At 38.5% G+C, this 18,003-nt stretch overlaps 1 protein-coding gene across 3 annotated transcripts in view; it reads left to right on the top strand.

Annotated features, from left to right (window-relative positions):
- The window catches only part of AFTPH (aftiphilin), a 42,802-nt gene that overhangs the window by 11,973 nt on the left and 12,826 nt on the right, over nt 1–18,003 (top strand). Inside the window, exons 2-8 of one of the 3 annotated variants that reach the window (XM_083435311.1) lie at nt 346–2,074; nt 8,640–8,788; nt 9,325–9,451; nt 9,962–10,018; nt 10,832–10,954; nt 14,559–14,619; nt 15,974–16,057. In XM_083435311.1, coding sequence (XP_083291437.1) covers nt 377–2,074; nt 8,640–8,788; nt 9,325–9,451; nt 9,962–10,018; nt 10,832–10,954; nt 14,559–14,619; nt 15,974–16,057 — 2,299 coding nt within the window. In that variant the 5' untranslated portion in view covers nt 346–376. The remainder of the gene's footprint in view (nt 1–345; nt 2,075–8,639; nt 8,789–9,324; nt 9,452–9,961; nt 10,019–10,831; nt 10,955–14,558; nt 14,620–15,973; nt 16,058–18,003) is intronic. The other 2 variants (XM_083435312.1, XR_014509975.1) reach the window with 2 other exon arrangements.

Genomic DNA, 18,003 nt, shown 5'->3' with positions numbered 1-18,003 from the left:
AACACTTTGACCCACTTGTAGTATCGTAAGTCTTTGAATATTATAAATAAAATAATTGAATGAAACCTATTGTAGGTAGCTTATCTGAGAATTGATAAATTATGTCCCATGTAGTTAGGGCAAGTCGCATACGAATGGAATTTGTGGTTCATCAATAAGAAATTTGGGGCAGAGGCATGTTCTTTTGATAGCATCTTCAGACTGGATGTTAAGATGAACAATTAAAGTGAAGTGTTCATTGCATATTGTAAAATACAGTAAATTGTTTCCAGGTTTCTCTTATGTTATAGTTGACAGCATTTTGAACTCAGCATGTTGAAGTAATTTCCCCCTTTTTTCTTGTAGGTGCAAAGTAACCTTCATAAAAGACTGAACCATGGAACCAGATATCATCCGAATGTATTCTTCATCACCACCACCACTAGATAACGGAGCAGAGGAGGAGGATGAAGATGAGTTTGGTGATTTTGGTGGGTTTTCCGATGCTGGAAGTACTGGAGCCTTTGACTTTGCATCAGATTACTCCAGTTCAAAGGAAGAACATAAACCTTCATGTAACTCTGATTACTCAGGCAGTGTAGATGGCATTATACCTTTTACTACTGTTAAAGAGTTTCCTCTTGATAGTAACAAAGAAAAATGTGAGTGTAGAAGTTTGGGTACTTCACTTGATGATATTTATGCAGAAGAAGTTACGAGAACTGGAAAATTAGAGTCGTCATACTCTGAAATTATTAGGACTGATATGAAAGTTCCAAGTCAGGACCACCAAGTAGACAGCTGTAATGGTGAGAAACAGCCATGTCCAGAAGTTCTAACAAATGGTTTTGCAGCACTGGACACGGCAAATTCTCAGGAAGCTGAAGATACAGATGGTATCAGTGACTCAAAGGGATTAAAAATAATTAGCACTAATAGCTCTGAATTAAGTTTGGAGTCTATACCCACCACAGCAGAGGATTTTGCAGACTTTGCCACGTTCTCAAATAAACAAACAAGCCTGGTTGATGAAACAGGAAATAAAATATGCACAAATTCTAGTGAAAAAGAAGTGTTTTGTGTACAGGAAAGCAATATTATAAATGGTGAGGGGGAATCTATGAAGAAAGAAACTTCAGATCGAAGCTGTGAATATGGACAGATTTGCATTTCAAAAAATAATTTAGCGAACAATGAAGACTTCAAGGCTAAAGAGGACTGCACATCACTAGAACACAATGCCTTTATTTCTTCCATACACACAACTGTGAATTCAGTAGGCACAACTGAAAGTGTTGGAGGAAGAGAGGAGTGTGACACTGGAAATAGTAAAGAACATACCTTTTTAAGGACCAATGATAATGCAGATACATTAAGCCTTAATGTAGGTGGAGTTCAAAGTCTTGGCTCTCATCCTACAGAAGAGAACATATATGATTCTGAAATAGTTAAGAATGGTGAAAGTGGCATTGGGCATGCATCATGCAGTGGTTTAAATGAAGATGATTTTGGTGACTTTGGCACAGTCAGCAATGGATCCCTTGCTTTTACTCAAGTTTCTGCCAGCCAAGAACACTTTCAAAGCCCTTCTGAAGACATCAGTAAAAGAAGTAATGCATGTGGTGACTTCACAGATAGAAGTAATGTTCATCAGCGATCATCAAAGGGAACTCCTCAATCAAAAGAGATTTCAAACAAGGATGAATGTTGCACAGATGATGCTGGTTCTAGCATGACAGTTCAGCCTCTTGCAGAATTGGAAAATGGAAATGATAGTGAGTTTGGAGACTTTGGCTTAGGGGTAAAAAGGTTTCCAGACTCTGATGAGTTTTCAGCCTTCAGTTCTGCTGGTTGTAACCAAGCTACAGAGTGGAATGCTTTTGAGGCTGAGCAAAAAGAGAGCTGCTTGTGGGCTGCTTTTGAAGATGAGCAGGTGGTGGAACCTCATCCCAGAAAAGATGTGTGGCCATCAGATAGGACAGGCACAACTTTTGATGATGAACATTCAGTGACTCATACACCTAACAGTGTTTCTGTAGCATCTTTGCACGGAACCAGTAGTGGGAAGTTGCAGGACTTGCCGGCTTCAGCTCGGGTAACTACCACACTTTGCTACTGATGCTTATGGTTTGCTTTTACAATTTGCTTTATTATGTAAAATGCACACACTTCATTTTACCTCTTACTTTTGCATTCCAATACTATGCATGTTTACGTGGGCGTTAGTCCTACCAGCAAAATTCCCTTTAAGCTTGAGGCTCTTTGAAAGTGCCTCAGCATGCACATGCATTGAGCAGGGGGATGTTGCCTATTTTCCTTTCCAGCTGCAATTCCTCACAGGGCAACAAATGCCTCTTAAGCAGAAAAGCTATTTTCTGCATTAACTCTGGTGAACCCCACAACCTCAGCAGCAGCTCTAGGGGTGGAGCATAAAATCCAACAGAAGGAGAGGGGCTGGTGTGGGAAACCTAGCGGGTCCGCTTTGAATCATAACTACTATGTTGAGTTGGTTTACTCCCAGATTGCACCACTACTGTGATTTTCCAAGAACACTTATTTTAGGTATACTTGGGCACACATGTAGCACAGGTGATAAATCTTTCTGGTCCTGTTGTCTGCATTAAATAATTAGAATTTTGGGTGGCAAAGACAGTTTCAGCCCAGTTGGACTTTCTGTGCTGTTGGTGCAACACACACATACAAAGCTTCTTGCAGTCCCAACTGCTCTGTAACCAGACAATCCTCCTCATTTGACGGAAGAACATTTGATAATTTGTGATTTACTTTTTTGTCATATACAGATAAGAATGCTCTTTCATTTTAAAAACTAGCCAAGTTTTGAAAGCATAGCAGATAGAGGTTATGCAGCTTAAAGTTTAATCAAGCGTCTACATGAGAGCCATTCAAGGTAGAAGCAAGCTATAGAACTGAATCTGAAGAGGAAATTGGATTAAGGTTGTGTTAATCTCAAGAGACATTGTGAATAGGAAATGTGCTGGCTGCAAGTGCAAAGTTTTCCACAAAAGCTTGGATTTAGGGTCACTATTCTCTCAAAAACCAGTAGTAGAAGAGGTTTTCTGCTAACAGGATACACATTTTGGATCCAAGCCGTTTTAATGGGAATTTCAATTTTCATGTGTTCCATTAGCATAGTAATATAGGCACTTTTGTACATAATTTATATAGCTGAAAGTCATGTTTCAGACATGAAAGACTGTTTAAAACCAGTTCTGTCATACACACACACCCCTCATGGAAGCTGCAAAAATCCCTGAGGTCTCCTTCTCACCGGTTGAGTATTTCTGCTGCTATATGTAGCATGAAGGTTTTGACATATAAAGCCTTAAACAGTTCGGGATTTCAATACCTAAAGGAGTTCCTCTCCCCATATGAGCTAACCCAGATCCTGCAACATCATCGGAAGCCCTTCTTGGTGTGTTCCCTCCCCAAGAGTTCCAGAGGGTGACAACATGAAAATGGGCCTTTTCTATAACGACTCCCTATTTGCAGAATGCTCTCCCCCAAGGAGGCTCACCAACTTCTTCATTACATACCCTTAGGCTCCATGTGAAAACATTACTTTTCACCCAGAGCTTTGGCTAATTAAACAATCTTTGGTGTTTAAAACTGTTGTTGGGGGGCCAGGAGTTATTGTTTTGTTTGTTATTATGCTAAGTTTTTTTAAAAAAAATAATACTGTAAACTGCCTCATGATCCTTGGATATAGGGTGGTATATAAATTTAATTAATAATAATAAGCAGAAGTTGCTGGCAATGAGTAGAAAGTTTCATCCAGCTGAATATGACTCTGAATGTTGGCAAACCAAATCTGTGAATTGGCATTTGAGACCAGATCATATTTCACTACGGCTGGCTGGCCGCCTCTTCATATCATTGGTTTTAACTTCCTCCTTGCAAAGGTGTCAGAGCAATTTTAAATTAAAACCTCAGTTTTTGATCAATAGTGTTAAAAATACAGTAGGCCTTCTGTTTGGTTATCCTGACAAATAGGTCAATCGATAGTGATGCAGGAAGTCTGAAATGTTTACCATTCAATTAGATTTAAATTAATCCAAATGATGAATGTAATTTATTTTTACTTATTAAAACATCTATATGCTGCTTTCAGAAATATCTGAAGTTGTTTACGTAAGAAAAATGACAATTTGCTAAGCTGACTGGGGTGATGGGGATTATTGTCCAACAACATGAAGAATTCTGTGCAAGAGAGTTACTTACTTTTAGGCAAAAGATAGATAGCTTCTTTATATTTTTTTATATTCACTTATATAAATGGAGTTCTATGCTGGGACCATAATTATCATGATTGAGTAATGCTAATCTGAGAGAAATGTTTAACTCTGTATCATATTTATCAGCTTCTTTGCTGGTAGCTGTTCCCCTGATCAAAAGCAACCCATGGCAGGAAAACCGTATGTTTTTAGCCAGCGTCATTATGACTAACCAGGAAGTAGAAACACAGAAAAATTCTGTGCTATCACAAAATTCTCAGAGCGTTTGATGCTAAAAAGAGGAGGAATCCATTCCAACCTTGTGATATAGTCTCCAGTTCATTAATTCTTTTGCAAATGGGCCTTGACTGATTTTTTCCCCTCCAGTTCTGCCGAAAGTAATGCCATTTCTAATATAATCAGGTGTTAATTGCGCTTTAAGAGAAGATCTATAACTTTCATACTCAGTTATGTTAGCATATAGAGTTTATATGTAGCTGCCGAATTAAACTTTAGTTAAATAAATCTTTGCTTAGAGCACACCTTTCATTGAAAAGTATTCAGACTGAGACTTGGTATAAAATAGTTCTCAGCAATGTTAAAAACTCCCTTTGTTCTAGATGCATTTTGTAACAGGGAATTTCATTAGTGGGTGCAGTTTCTGAGCACTGAGCGCAGTACTGTGCCTAGATTTCAGTTTAAAACTGCAGAGTGGAAGGAAAGGAGGAATTTTTTCTGCATCCCAACTTCCAGCTCCCTTTTGAAGACCCTCTTAAGAATAGGGGGTGGTCAGGGGAAGGACTAGAGCATGTGAAAAATGAACATAATATTTTAGTTGCAGTTCATTCATTTTCAGCTCTGTATTCTCGTTATAAAAAAGCGTGCCTAGACATTCCATTGCTCCACCCATAACCTAGGTTTAAGGTGCCATTTAGCTCCTGGTTTTCATATCTCAGTTTCCTAACGCTGGTTCTCAGACCTCTCAACTCAAGAGCCAGAATTAAATATACAAGGAGGAGCAGGAAATTGTAAAAAGGATGCAACCTAAGACATAGCAGTCTAAACTTCAAAGAGAGAGGGAGGTCAGCATAGAGAGAAAGACACAGGGATAGTGTGAGAAGCTGGTGATCCCTTACTCTATCTGTCTTAATCCATGCAAACCTGAGTTGCATCTAAACTTCCAACTTCCAACAAGTTAAAGTGTTTTGTGTTTGTGCTTAACTGAGTTCTGTGGGTATAGTTCTATGCTATTTAGTACTAATCAATAAAATAAGTCCCATTTATCATTGTCATTTTATTTTTATACCACATTTTCCAGAAGTAAATCTGTCCTAAAAAACAGTTCACACAAAAATTAAAGTCTTAATGCAGTAATACAATAATAACAATGCATAATAAGATATACAGTATCACTGCAACATAACACTACATAATTAATTACCAACAATTTATTCATTTAACACACATAAACATTTAAGAAAGTCCTGTATACAGCTTGCCAGTAAGTATCCATTAAGCCAGAGATTCCCAACCTTTTTGGTATAGTGACACACATGTCCAAATTTATTCAGTATGATGACCCATTGCTTTATTGTTTCCTGAATTTTGGGCTTCCAGTACTCCTCATATCGTAGTCAATTTTAAAATTGCTCCCCATCCTCCTCCTTCCTGTGCCCCATCCCCCTATCTATGTTGAATTTGCGATTAACTTTTTATTTAAGGGGTTTAATTTTTAAAAGTTAATAAAAATTAAAAATACATTAAAAATTTAAGTGTTTATTTTACAGGTGTTGTTTTATTCTTGGAGCTTTTAAGAATTAAAACCAAGGTGGTTAGGCACAAGACAAAATTAGAGAGAGCAGTAATTGCTGATGCTTCCCGCTTGCTGCAAAAATCCAAACCCACCTCATGCTTACTATGGGAGGTCAACTATGTCCTGCTGTTCCTCATTGTAGAGCTCAAACAATATAGATTTTCTATACAGACACCCACACTTCTTTCTGCTACTTTCTAATAACAGGAAGCATTCCCTTGTACTAGGAAAATATAAAAGGTGGCCACATTATTCTTGCGTGCAAATAGAGCACACACATGCACTCCCCATATACATACAGACCACCTACACGCATACCCCCCTCTTTCATATGTTTCTATATATCACATACACAGAAGCACGTACAGTATATGCCTCCCTCTCTGCCCATGTGCATACATACCCCCCCACACCACACAAACCTCTCCTTCTCTGCCCAAGTGCATCTCTTGTCCTCATTGTACTCACATACATACACATCCCTTTCTTTCACATGCACACACACACCACCAATATGTATCTCACCAACAATTGTGCATACATTCTGTTCTCAATCACAAACACACATTGCTTGAGGGGAAAAAACCCAGACCTGTCAGAAAAGGGGCAAAGGGAGCTCCTGCCACCAGCTGTACCTGGCTGGCAGCAACAGCATCCTGAGCATGTGGGGAAAGCCTCACCACTCCTTTCCTCCCCAGCCTTCCTTTAAAAAAGTAAGTGGCTGGCAGGCAGCAGTGGCATGAACAAAGATGTCAGTGCACCTCACTGGAGCATTCTGACAGGGCAGAAGCACTGAAACCTGCATCCGATTTGCACTTGCAACCCACTTGCAGGCCATGACCCTTCAGCAACCTAAAGCTGTTCTCTGCGTGTAGACCCTGAATGGTCAGATTGATCACTCCCCCACCAACAAACCATAAGGGACAAAGATGCCTTGGTATGGGCTGGCCTTGCTTAACTGCAACGGGCATGCAGGCATGCTTCTCCCCCAAAGGGTATGCATACCTACTCATCAGTGAGTCATCACAGCCCTCTTTAATGGTTCTGGTCACCAATTTTGGGGCAGGGGTGACCCAATTTTATTTTTCTTCTTTCAAAGCAATTGATCAGCTGCTGTCAAATCTGAGAGTCCAACTTCATGTGGCTATCCCGTATTGTATTGGGACACTGAAGTTACTGAAGGGCTGCTGAGACGTGATGTTTTCAAGCAGTGTGAAATGCTGTTTATATACTACTTTAGACAGTTGTGTGCAAATAGGAACTGTGATCGTCACTGAGAGAACTGATGAAAGTCAGTGTTGACATGGTGACTGTATGACATCCATGTTCTGAGCAAAATGCAGTGCCTCATAGAGCATGCCAGCTGCTTTGTCTCAGGCATACATAGTTTACCCAATAGTTACTGTAGTGTAAAGCATGCAGAACAGTTAACTTGTGATTGCTTTCTGTCATGCTAATTCCGTGCACAGTGTGATCATCTATGAAAATTTGGCCTTTGCACAGTGCATGTTTGAAGTTTGCTGCTTTGACACAAAAGCTAGATGGGATTCTTAAAAGCAAAATAAAAATCTTAATGTGGAATCTTTAAAGGGGTAACTTTGTAGCATTGTATTTCCAATTAAGTGGTTAAAGTTATCAGCCCTTCTAAAGATATTGATATGATTTTTCTCTTTGAAACTCAATGCATTTTCATCTTTAACCTTTCCTCACAGACGTAACGTGATTTCATGAGCAAAGGATGTTTGTATGTCCCCTATATCTGACTAAAGTGTTGAGGCCAACAACTCTCCTGAAATCAATTTAAGGCAGGAGTAAAAACAGGAAAGAGGCAAAGCACAAAGGCTGCTGAGATTGTTGTTGTTGTTAATAATAATTATTATTTCTATTATTATTAGTTCAATACAGCTTTATATTTTATAGAACAAATCTCAAAGCACTTTACATTAAAACACCAAATACAACAATCTAGGGGGGAAACACATCCAAGCTTAATAAACTAATTTTAGTGCAAGTTGATTCTGTGGAAATTGAAAGTGTAGTTTACACTCACATGCATCCACAGAACCTGAATGGCCAAAGTCATTGAGCAAAAATTTGTGTTTGGCAGGATCCTGTGTGTCTCCTTGTCCTTGACTTTGCAGTTCATATCTGTGCCAGGTTAGGGGACGGGCCCTTCTCAACTCTGATTTGGGAGTTGGAAAAGGGAGCAGGGAACTTCTACAAAGTATGGGAACTCACTTGCACGATTCTCTAGCTTGAAATGTAGAGGGAGAGATTGCTTTGGTGCTGGGCTGCCACCCCAACAGGAGTGTCTTCACAGCACCAAAATGAAATATTCATTCTTCATTCCAGAGATGAGCTGCACCTCCAGACTGGAGAAAGAAACAGGGGTTTGTCTTGTTGCCCTCACCAGAAAGCAGTAGGGCACTTGTGAGTGGAATTGAGGCCCACTGAATAGTTACTTCCCAAAGCTATATCCATTTATTTGCTTGCTTGTTTTGTTTGATCTGTGCTTAGGAAATAATATCAAAAGTTTGTAATTTCATATTCCCCTGACTTTTAAAGCAGTAATTTGCATAATTTTCAACAAGTTGGTTTTGTCTGTTCTGATGCAGACAAAGCTGCTAAGTCGTCTAGAACGAATATTTGAAGCCTGTTTTCCTCCTGTAACTGTCTCTGAAATGGAAGAAGAGATTGCTCCTTTAAATCTCTTGTTGGAAATGGGTAATAAACCTGGGAGGACAGAGGAGACCTTGTCACAAAGGTATGGACCATTTTTAAATGTGATAGATACACAGAAGCATGCAAGCTTTCAGTGATGTTTTCTGAGGGTGTATAGCAGTAATCTTCTAATGGCTGCAAACATCAATGGATTTTTAGTTACTGCTTGCATTTTGTTTTCTTTTTAAAAGCATAGTTCAATGTGGTTAGTTTTTAGTGACTGCTTTTGCTGCCTCGGAATAATCTACTTGGTACTTTAAGTGATGTGCAAATGAGGTAGTTAAATAGGATGTGGCTTATTACTTACAGTTATATTCTTTATTAATATGTTGAATTCCAAGTAGACATCATTCTGTTTGCTACAGACATTGTTTTCTAATTATAAGTTAGAAAAATAATTGTTCTGAGAACCTTATACCACTGTTATCTCCCTAGAGGTTTGGTTGTTTGGGCTTGTGTTTAATGGGAATGTTGTTATATGCCAGTCATTTAAAGATGCAGAATGAAGTGGTTAAAGCTGCTGAGTTCTAGCATTTCCCCCTCTTCACTGTTTCACTTGATGTATAACTGACTATGTAGGGAACTGCTAGATGTGTGGACAGAGCTTCAGGATATCCACGATGCATATGGATTGAAATATCAGTGGGGTGGCTCCCTCAGCAACAAAAAACTCCTCTGCTCTCTGGGAATCGACACAAGGAACATCGTGAGTTATCCGCAAAGCCAACTAACCAACAATTTCTTCCATTTGGTACACAAAATAAGTGTGCCGATATTATTCCTAAGAATGTTGTTGTTTATATTAAAATGTATTTATTCTATCAGTTGCCCAAAATCTGTTACTCTTGTGTGACAGACAAAAATGACAAACAATTTAAAATTGTCCATGTAATTTTATATAGTAGCCGTTATGCTAAAACAATTATTTCTAAATTTGAGAATATGTCTAAAAATCATGATAAGCAGCAATTAATACTAAATGCTGCATCAAATAGTCAGGGACTCTTCAAAGCGGGGGTGAGTGGGATTCTGGGGGCAGATGAGGAAGGGATAGTCTCATGTCATGAGTAGAACACAGCTCACATGACATTGACTGCAACCCAAAGATACTGCATGAAAATAACTAACCATTGACCCAAAAATGAGTCTTGAGGATAACTGAACTTCACAAATAAAATGTTTCAGTCTAATCAGATGGAAATTTCTTTTGTCTTAGCTCTTTACAGGTAACAAGAAGCAACCTGTTATAGTGCCCATGTATGCAGCAGGATTGGTAAGTTTTTTAACTGTTTTAGGCAGTTTCCTTAGAAAGCCTAGAATTATCTAAACTTTCTTGTCAGAAGTAATTGTAGATTTGTTATAATACCTACAGCATGTTTTATAGTCCATAAAAAGAATGATAAGTATTTCGGTTGTTACTTAACATCTTAGCAAACTAGATAGATCTTAATTTTGTTAAACTATATTTAGAGGCACTAATATCACACACTTTGACTGTGGCTGGGCAGAAATGGGTAACAAATTCCTTTATGTTCCCTCCCTTATAGTCGCTTTCAACCGTTTGTCCTTTTTTATCTTTTTAAGTTATGTATGGTATAATCATATTTTAATTATTAGTTTTTATCCCTCATCTGTTTTAAGTCTTATGTGTTTAGTTTATCTGTTTGTTTTATCTTATGCTGGTCTGTGACCAAAATAAAGTTTGATACTGATACTAACAAATTTATAAAATCATTGTCCAATACTCCGGTGTTTTCTCTTGGTTTGAAGATCAAATAGCTGTGAACTACAGTAATATCAAAAACAGTTATGTAATACAGTAAATTTGGTTAGAAAATAAAAAAGTGCTATACTGCAGTATTTTGTTCCTAAAACAAATTAAGAGTGGCTTTTTGTCATTTCTTTAACATGAATTATAAAAGTAAACTTTAAATAATAATGCTAAGTAGTCAATCAGGGGAATATACAAAAGTGAATCCAGCATTATTGTTGGAAGAATAATTGTTTGTTTCTTTGGGGTTTGACTAATTTTTGTTTTTCCTAAAGGGTGGTATTTGAGCAGATTCTGTGATGTCTTAATTTCTAGGGTATGTTAGAGCCTACAAAGGAACCCCTGAAACCAATATCTGCTGCAGAGAAAATAGCTTCCATAGGACAGACTCCACTTGCATCACCAGAGATGAATATATGTACAACTGATCAGTTCCAGGTAAAAAATAATAACGTTTTGTGGCATTGATGCCACCATCAAAGGGCTCTGGGCATATGCCTGTTCAGAGCTCATTAGTTTGGGATGGGTGGACTGTTTTTTCTCTTGACAACTTGTATAGTGCACCAACGTCCCCACTCCACCCTGCCTTGAGGTCTTGCCCTCATGCCTGAAGAGTCTCATAGCTAGATCTCTGGCTGACTGCCAACAGAGAGGAGGCTCACACCTGCAAAAGGCTGTAGTGAGTTCTCCTGCCTCAACACTTTCTAATAATCTATAGCGAATGAGCTGTCCTGACCATACAATATACCTAAATAACAGCTTCCAGTAGATTAAAATGGTTATTTTCCTATACCTCTTCTTCCGAATTTGCCCTTTTCAGTTTTAAGGCCTTGTGATACTTATAGAAATCACATGCAAAGATTTTAATCCTTTCCCTATTGGTTTTAACCCTCTTGTGCATTTGAAAGACGTGCCAGAGTTTTAAAAAATAACACTTTCTATCCTTGAATGTTTTCCCCTCTCCTGCATTTAGATATAGATTATCTTTCCTAGTCCTGTTAAATTCTACATGATTGGAAAAAGAACAAGTGATTGGAGGAAGTGATCTATAATCTACTTTAATTGAGATTTTGAACATAAACAAAAAGTATAATTGATGCCACTTATTTTGTCGGTTTACATCTCTTGTGTTTAAAACCAAAAAAGGGTATCCAAACAGTAGGATGATCAGACTTGCTTCTTTCTATAGGAGTATGCAAACTACTAAATTTTGCAGAACATGCCTCTAGAGCAGGCCTACACAGCGTACATGGGCCACTTGCAACCTTCCAAAGGATTTTGTGCAGCTTGTGAAAAATGCTTTGTCCATGCCCGCCTGGCCCTAATGGGGAGATGAACACTCATCTTGCCCAGCCTCCCTGTTGCCCACCCTACCCCTCTCTCGTTGCAGGCAGCTCGCGCTCTCCCCTTGAGGCAGAAGCAGCTGTGCCTCACGCACCTCGCGCTTCCCCGTCAAAAACAGGGCCTAGAAAAGCCCCCTTGCTGCACAACACTAGCCCTCCTCGTGAATCCTTCCTGAGCCCCAACAAGGAAGGAAGGAAGGGGGAAAACTTGGAGGGAAGGCTGCTGAGAGAAAAGCCCTAGATGCAGCCATGTGCTAGCCAACAGGAAAACTCCCTACCAAACTGAGGTCATCCCCTGGGAAACGGCAGCAGTGCTCCCCAAAGGAAGCTTCCTTCTGCCTCCAGCTGAGCCCTCCACAGACCTTCCATAAGCACCCTGACAGATCAGCAGGGCAGGGGAGAAACATGGCACCCAAAGGACCCACCACTGGAAGCTGTGAATGCCATGGTGGCCGTGCCAAAGAGGGGGCCGCGGAGGGGCGCCGAGACGTTGAGCCACGAAGAAGGAAAACCTGCAGGCCCCTAAACCAACCAGCTGGAAGATTCCCACCTCCCCATCACAGTTGAGGTTGCCCCCCCCCCCAAAAGAAGAAACAAGAAGTCCAAGTAGACCGTAGGGACACCAAGAACGAAAGGGGGGGGGGAGGTAGAGATAGAGAGGCAGAGAAAGCAAGAATGACAAGAAAAAATACTTTTATTTTGGCCCATACCTACTGGCAAGTTGTGCAGGTCTGCTCTAGAGGTATTTCTGATAAAATATTGCTATTTTTCATTCCATTCCCATTTGGAACAAACATGACAACAATAATTTTTGCCATGAAACATTAACATAATTTTTTTTAAAAGTCTGATAACTAGAATTAGATCTACATAACAAACTGCTTGACTCACCCTACCTGATCCAAAGCATTGTGTTGAAATTATGCATGATGTATGTGTTTTCTTACCAGTTTTGGATATGTTCAGAATATCTAGCGCTGGCACATAAATTCTCCTAGTTGTCACCAAATGTTTCAGGAGATGCGTAGATCGCTGAACAGATTAGATGAATGGGGTGAATAGACTGTGTGCCTCTCAGCAGAGGACATCCATAATAGCAGGTTGGGAAATCTCTTTGTGATTTCTGTGTGTGTATTTCAGTGGCTAGCCCCTTGGTAAGTTAGAGCTCTAGTGTTTTATAATAGTAAACTTCAGAACAAGTTTACATGCAAGTCTTAGAATCTCTCCTATCATAATTGAAAATTTGTGTAGAATGGTCGGTAAATCTCCTCAGCTGCACTTTTGTCCATTGCACTTGCATTATTTAGATTGTTCTCTATGCTGTAATCATTATGAGCAGCAACAACAAAAGATGTAATGAAACAATCTGTTGGCACACTTTGATCCGACCTTGCTTTGATGCCTGTTCAAAAAAGGTGATTCTGCAGTTCACTATGAATGTATAAAAGTGGAGGTAGCAAAAAGAGTAGGGGCAGCAGAAAATAAAGAGAGGCAAGCCTATTTATGGTAATAACTAGAAGGCTTATTCTTGTAGATAAAAATAATGAAAACTGCAGGTAAAAATTATGAAAATTGTCACTTTATTAGGATTCAAAGATACCACTTCAGAAAGAAATTCCAATAAGAGTTTTTGCCTTTTTTAAAAAAGATTTAAGTATAAACCAGCTTATGGCTCTCCTTTTGCGTAGAGAAATCGGATAAGAAGTACCTTCAGACAGCCCCCCCCCCCAATTCTTGCCACAGCTTCCACACTTCAGTCCCTAAACCAATAGATTTAGTATACGTGTCTGTTGATTATATATGCCTGTTGGTTTAGGTTTGCCCATTGATGTGCAACCAAATAATACTTTTAGTTATTAATAACTTAACAATTATTTTAAGATTAAATAATTATTTAAAGAGCATCCCACTGAGCCAGTTTTATCCATCTGAAGTTGCATATAACAGTTCAGTTGCACTGTAAGTGACTTTAAGGGTTTCCAAAGCTGCAAAACTGATGATGCTGTTACAGGCAGAGGGGTTTTCAGACGGAACTCACCAGAACTGAGTTCCAGCACCTTTTTGTAGCATGCTGGTAGCTGTATAGAGGCACGGTGCCCAGAGCTGCGTGTCGGAGGCTTCAGCTGCATGGTGCTCGTGGTTTTGTGTTGGAGGCCATGGGGCAGCGCATCAGAGGTAACATCGTCACGCATCCACAGCGCTGCCCCCCCAAAAAGCGTTCTTCTCCCCCTAAAAAAAAACTCATCAACTTAGGGTTGTCCGTCAAAAAAATGGGGAGTTCCTGCACTTCTTTTTCTAGGAAAAAGAAGCACTGGTTACAGGTGAGGCTGGTTCTGTTTCTGCTGCCCTGATCTTAAGCATTCCTGCCAGTGTTTCCTGCCTCTAGTGCCAGAGTGATAGCTCTGCAATGCTGGCATAATATAGTGGCCTGTTTCATTGTATTTTGGCAATATTTGCAACTCCCCATAAAAATTTCCAGACCAGGCAGTCTAGGAACAATCTGTAAACCATAGTTATTCTTAGGTTACATGAAACACTGTTTTTATGACTTCAGTTTAATTTAGTTATTACCTCTGGCTCATTGTCCTTTGGCTTTTCAATTGTTGCTTTTTTGCTTGCATGCAAAAGAACTTCATGCGACACATTTTGTTATGCTATGACCTGACTGTAAAATTTGATTTCTGACTTTTCAACTCTAGGAATCTCTACCACCTGTCCAGTTTGACTGGAGTAGCAGTGGCCTTACTAACCCTTTAGATGGTACGTCTCTCCGTAGAGCCTCTAGCACAAGAGCTAGAGTTAAGAAACCTACAAAGTTCAGACAAACATCTCTCTGCTGATTTATTTTATATATCTGTGGTTTTTGTGTGTGTATATGTGTGCATATATATATATATATGTGTACTCTCACACACACACAAAAACACAGATAGATATATACACACATACACACACAATTTCTTAACTTTGGGAATTCAGGCTTTCTTTCTGTTTAGTTATGCACTATTTAAAGCAGTCTGTAGTGTTTTAAGAACAAGCTAATACACCATTTTGCTGAATTGGTGTTGCATACACACAACCACATTACATGTTCTAAGAATGGAGTAGTTAAATAATTTGTGTTTACTTTATAGCTATCACCTCAACAAACCCTTGCCTGTTTAGACTTTTGTAAAGTTTGAAATGGCATAGTCAAGTGTGTAATTGTGCTTGCTTTCAAGCACAGTTTTTAACATAACCTGTTTGCAAAAGGAACAGTTTTTAAAATTTTAGTTTTAAAATGTGCATATATTTTATCAAAGCTTCAAAATCTAAAAGCCTCTAAATTTAAACTAGGGCTAGTAGATAGTGACATAGTTTCTTAGCCGTTTGTCAATAATGCTGTTGAACTTGTCATAATTACTGGCCATACCAGTGACCTAAAAACACTGCTATACGATGTTTAAAGATGTGACCGCATTTCGGTCCATGTCAGAGTGCTGAAGGAAAGCCTGGATGGAATCTCTTGCTGTTGTCTGGTGTCTTATTACTGCAGTCAATTCATCTTGCTTTCTTTTAACAATTTCTTTAAAATATGTATATCTGATTTTTCTGTTTCAGTATTAAAGGGGAACAATGTAGTTTGCCACCAAGGAGCTGGATGTAATATTCATATTTTGTTTGGCTAACCTACTGACAATCTTGCTACTTTAAGCTATCGATACAATTTGTCAGTCTCTTTAAATTATGTAGAGAACATATATGATTTTGAATTAGATGAATAGTTTGGAATTTTAAAAAAATGTTTCCCTTTAATTAATCCCTTTAATCTGGATCTCTGGTTCTGTCCATTTTTCTAAACAATGTTGGCTACTTTTTAAGTTATTAGTGTTGAATTCCTTGCTGCATTTGTACATTAGAATGTACACTGACTTGTTAACATCTTTAGAACCTACAAACTAATATTGTAAGCACTATTATGTGAATTCTTTTTTTTATAAAACAAAACTATGTAATGAGTACTAATTATAACTGGCATGTTCAAGTGTGTGTCTTACCCCCTTTTTACACATAAATCCCTCCCTTGGCTTACCTTCTATATGGCTGCCTACCAACACGGTCACTGAATTTCAAGCTAGTGGAGGTTCCACTCTTCTGAACCTTGATTTCTTTGGGCCCGTGGATGACAGTAGCTCTAGCACCACCACCACCATCCCAGGTCAGCAGAGTGCTACACTGCCAATTTAATCTCTTAACATTCTTACTAAAAGCATGAGCCGCATTATGTGACTTTCCTACAAACAAGAAGAATGTCTATGCTCCAGTTTTCTCTTAAGATGCCCGCCTTCAATAGTTCCCCCTTCTATCATTTGCCTCCAGTAGTTAGTTAATACAATTTGGTTGGTACTCTAGAATGTTAAGCAAAGAATGGATTTTAAGAGATTTAAGAACTTGAAATGCTTAAAACAATTTTAATTGTGGGCTAAAATCTTGATGTATCCCACTTGAAAATGCAGTTGGAATAAAATCCTAGTATTCCTGAGAATGTTGCTCAATTGAAAAAAATCTTAAGACTGTGATTACTGCACTTGCTTATGGGTCTCATTAATCTGAGTACTTAACATCTTCTGAAGATAACCAGTAGATGGCTGCAATTTCTTCTTGCAGTAATGAAGTTTACAAACAAGAGCTTACACCTAACTATTTTATAGATAAGCTTTGCTGTTGTCATTTAAGGCAATATAAATGTATTGTGGTTCTGCATGACACTTAATGCCTTAAATATTTTAATTGTTGAGTTGAAAAAACCTGCAAATTTAGAAGAAAAATCTGATTAGTTATAGCATATCTTTTTACAGAACAGTCTGCTTCAGTTTAATTCTCTTGAAAGATAAAGCTGTTTCTCACTTTACCTTGAATTATTAATCTGTTGGGAAATCAGAATGCAAAGAGATATGGTTACTAAAGGGGTGGCATCTATTAAATCCTGCAGCTGCAGGATTATTGAACAAAGGTGGGGGGAACCTGTGTTCCTCCTGATGTTGTGGTTCTTTCAACTCGTATCACTCCCAGCCTGCATCGCCAATGACCAGGGATGATGAGAGTCATAGTTCAACAACATCCGGAGGACCACAAGTTACTCATTCTGGAACAGAAGATGTGAACACACTTCCCATACCCTTGTACAGCCCTCTGCTTGGAGTTTATGTTCCTCGATAGAGCAGAGTTTGCCCATGCATTTAAGGGGTGGGGAGAACAGGACTCCATTATGATCTGTAGAGATTTTTTTCATGGGTGGAAAAATCATGTCCTTGATTTTTTGTGTATGTGTGAGGATTCTTATACGTCATTGTCATGATTAATTTTTCACTTCTAGTGTTTATGTTTCAGAACTACTTGATCATATTTTCTGGAAGTCAAAAGTACAGAAACTTCTTGAGTTTTGTATGGTAGTTTGATATAACTCTTCACACAGTACTTTTAAACCCATCTATGCATTCCACAGTATTGATGATTCTTAGTAGACATTTTTTGGCATCTAGTAAAATACAGTTTGACTACTTCTGATACATTCATTTGAAGTGATTATAAAGAAGGCACCTTATCATTTATTATGGGTTTTCATTAGAATATTGTCAACAAATTCGCAGATGTCATCATTGCTTGTAGGTCTTCTGGCTTGTTTCTTGGAAAGTCATTTGCTTCTAGCCTGCAGCTATCTGTGTGGGTTATGTATGTAATTTTGTGTGGTGTGTGTGTTTTGCCTAAGCTAGGCGCTTGATCTAAACTTGGTTGCCTAAATTTCCTCAATCTCATTAAGGTTTTTATAAATATACGCATTTTCTTTGAAAATCCTTTTCTTTTGTTAGCTGCCTTTTAATCATTTTGGTGAAAGGCGGTATATATTTTTGAAAATATATGCATTTAAAATATAGGTATATGTTCTTTATGGGTATTAGTAGGCACTTTTAGATAATATTGATCTATGGCACTAATTTTTTTAAGCACTTTAGTGAAATGATTTCACTATCAGAACATGTAGTAGTAGCAGTTATAATAATCATATGCTAAGGTAATAAATTTCACCTAATGAGTGTAGTTGACAAATAGCTTGAAAATACAAAGTGCTGCAACATGTTACAAATCCTTCTTAGATATTGGAAA

This window comes from Podarcis tiliguerta, assembly GCF_965153285.1.
Source record: "Podarcis tiliguerta genome assembly, chromosome: 3".
Taxonomy (NCBI): domain Eukaryota; kingdom Metazoa; phylum Chordata; class Lepidosauria; order Squamata; family Lacertidae; genus Podarcis; species Podarcis tiliguerta.
Note: the sequence above shows the minus strand (reverse complement) of the source record. Positions and strands in the feature narration are given on the sequence as shown.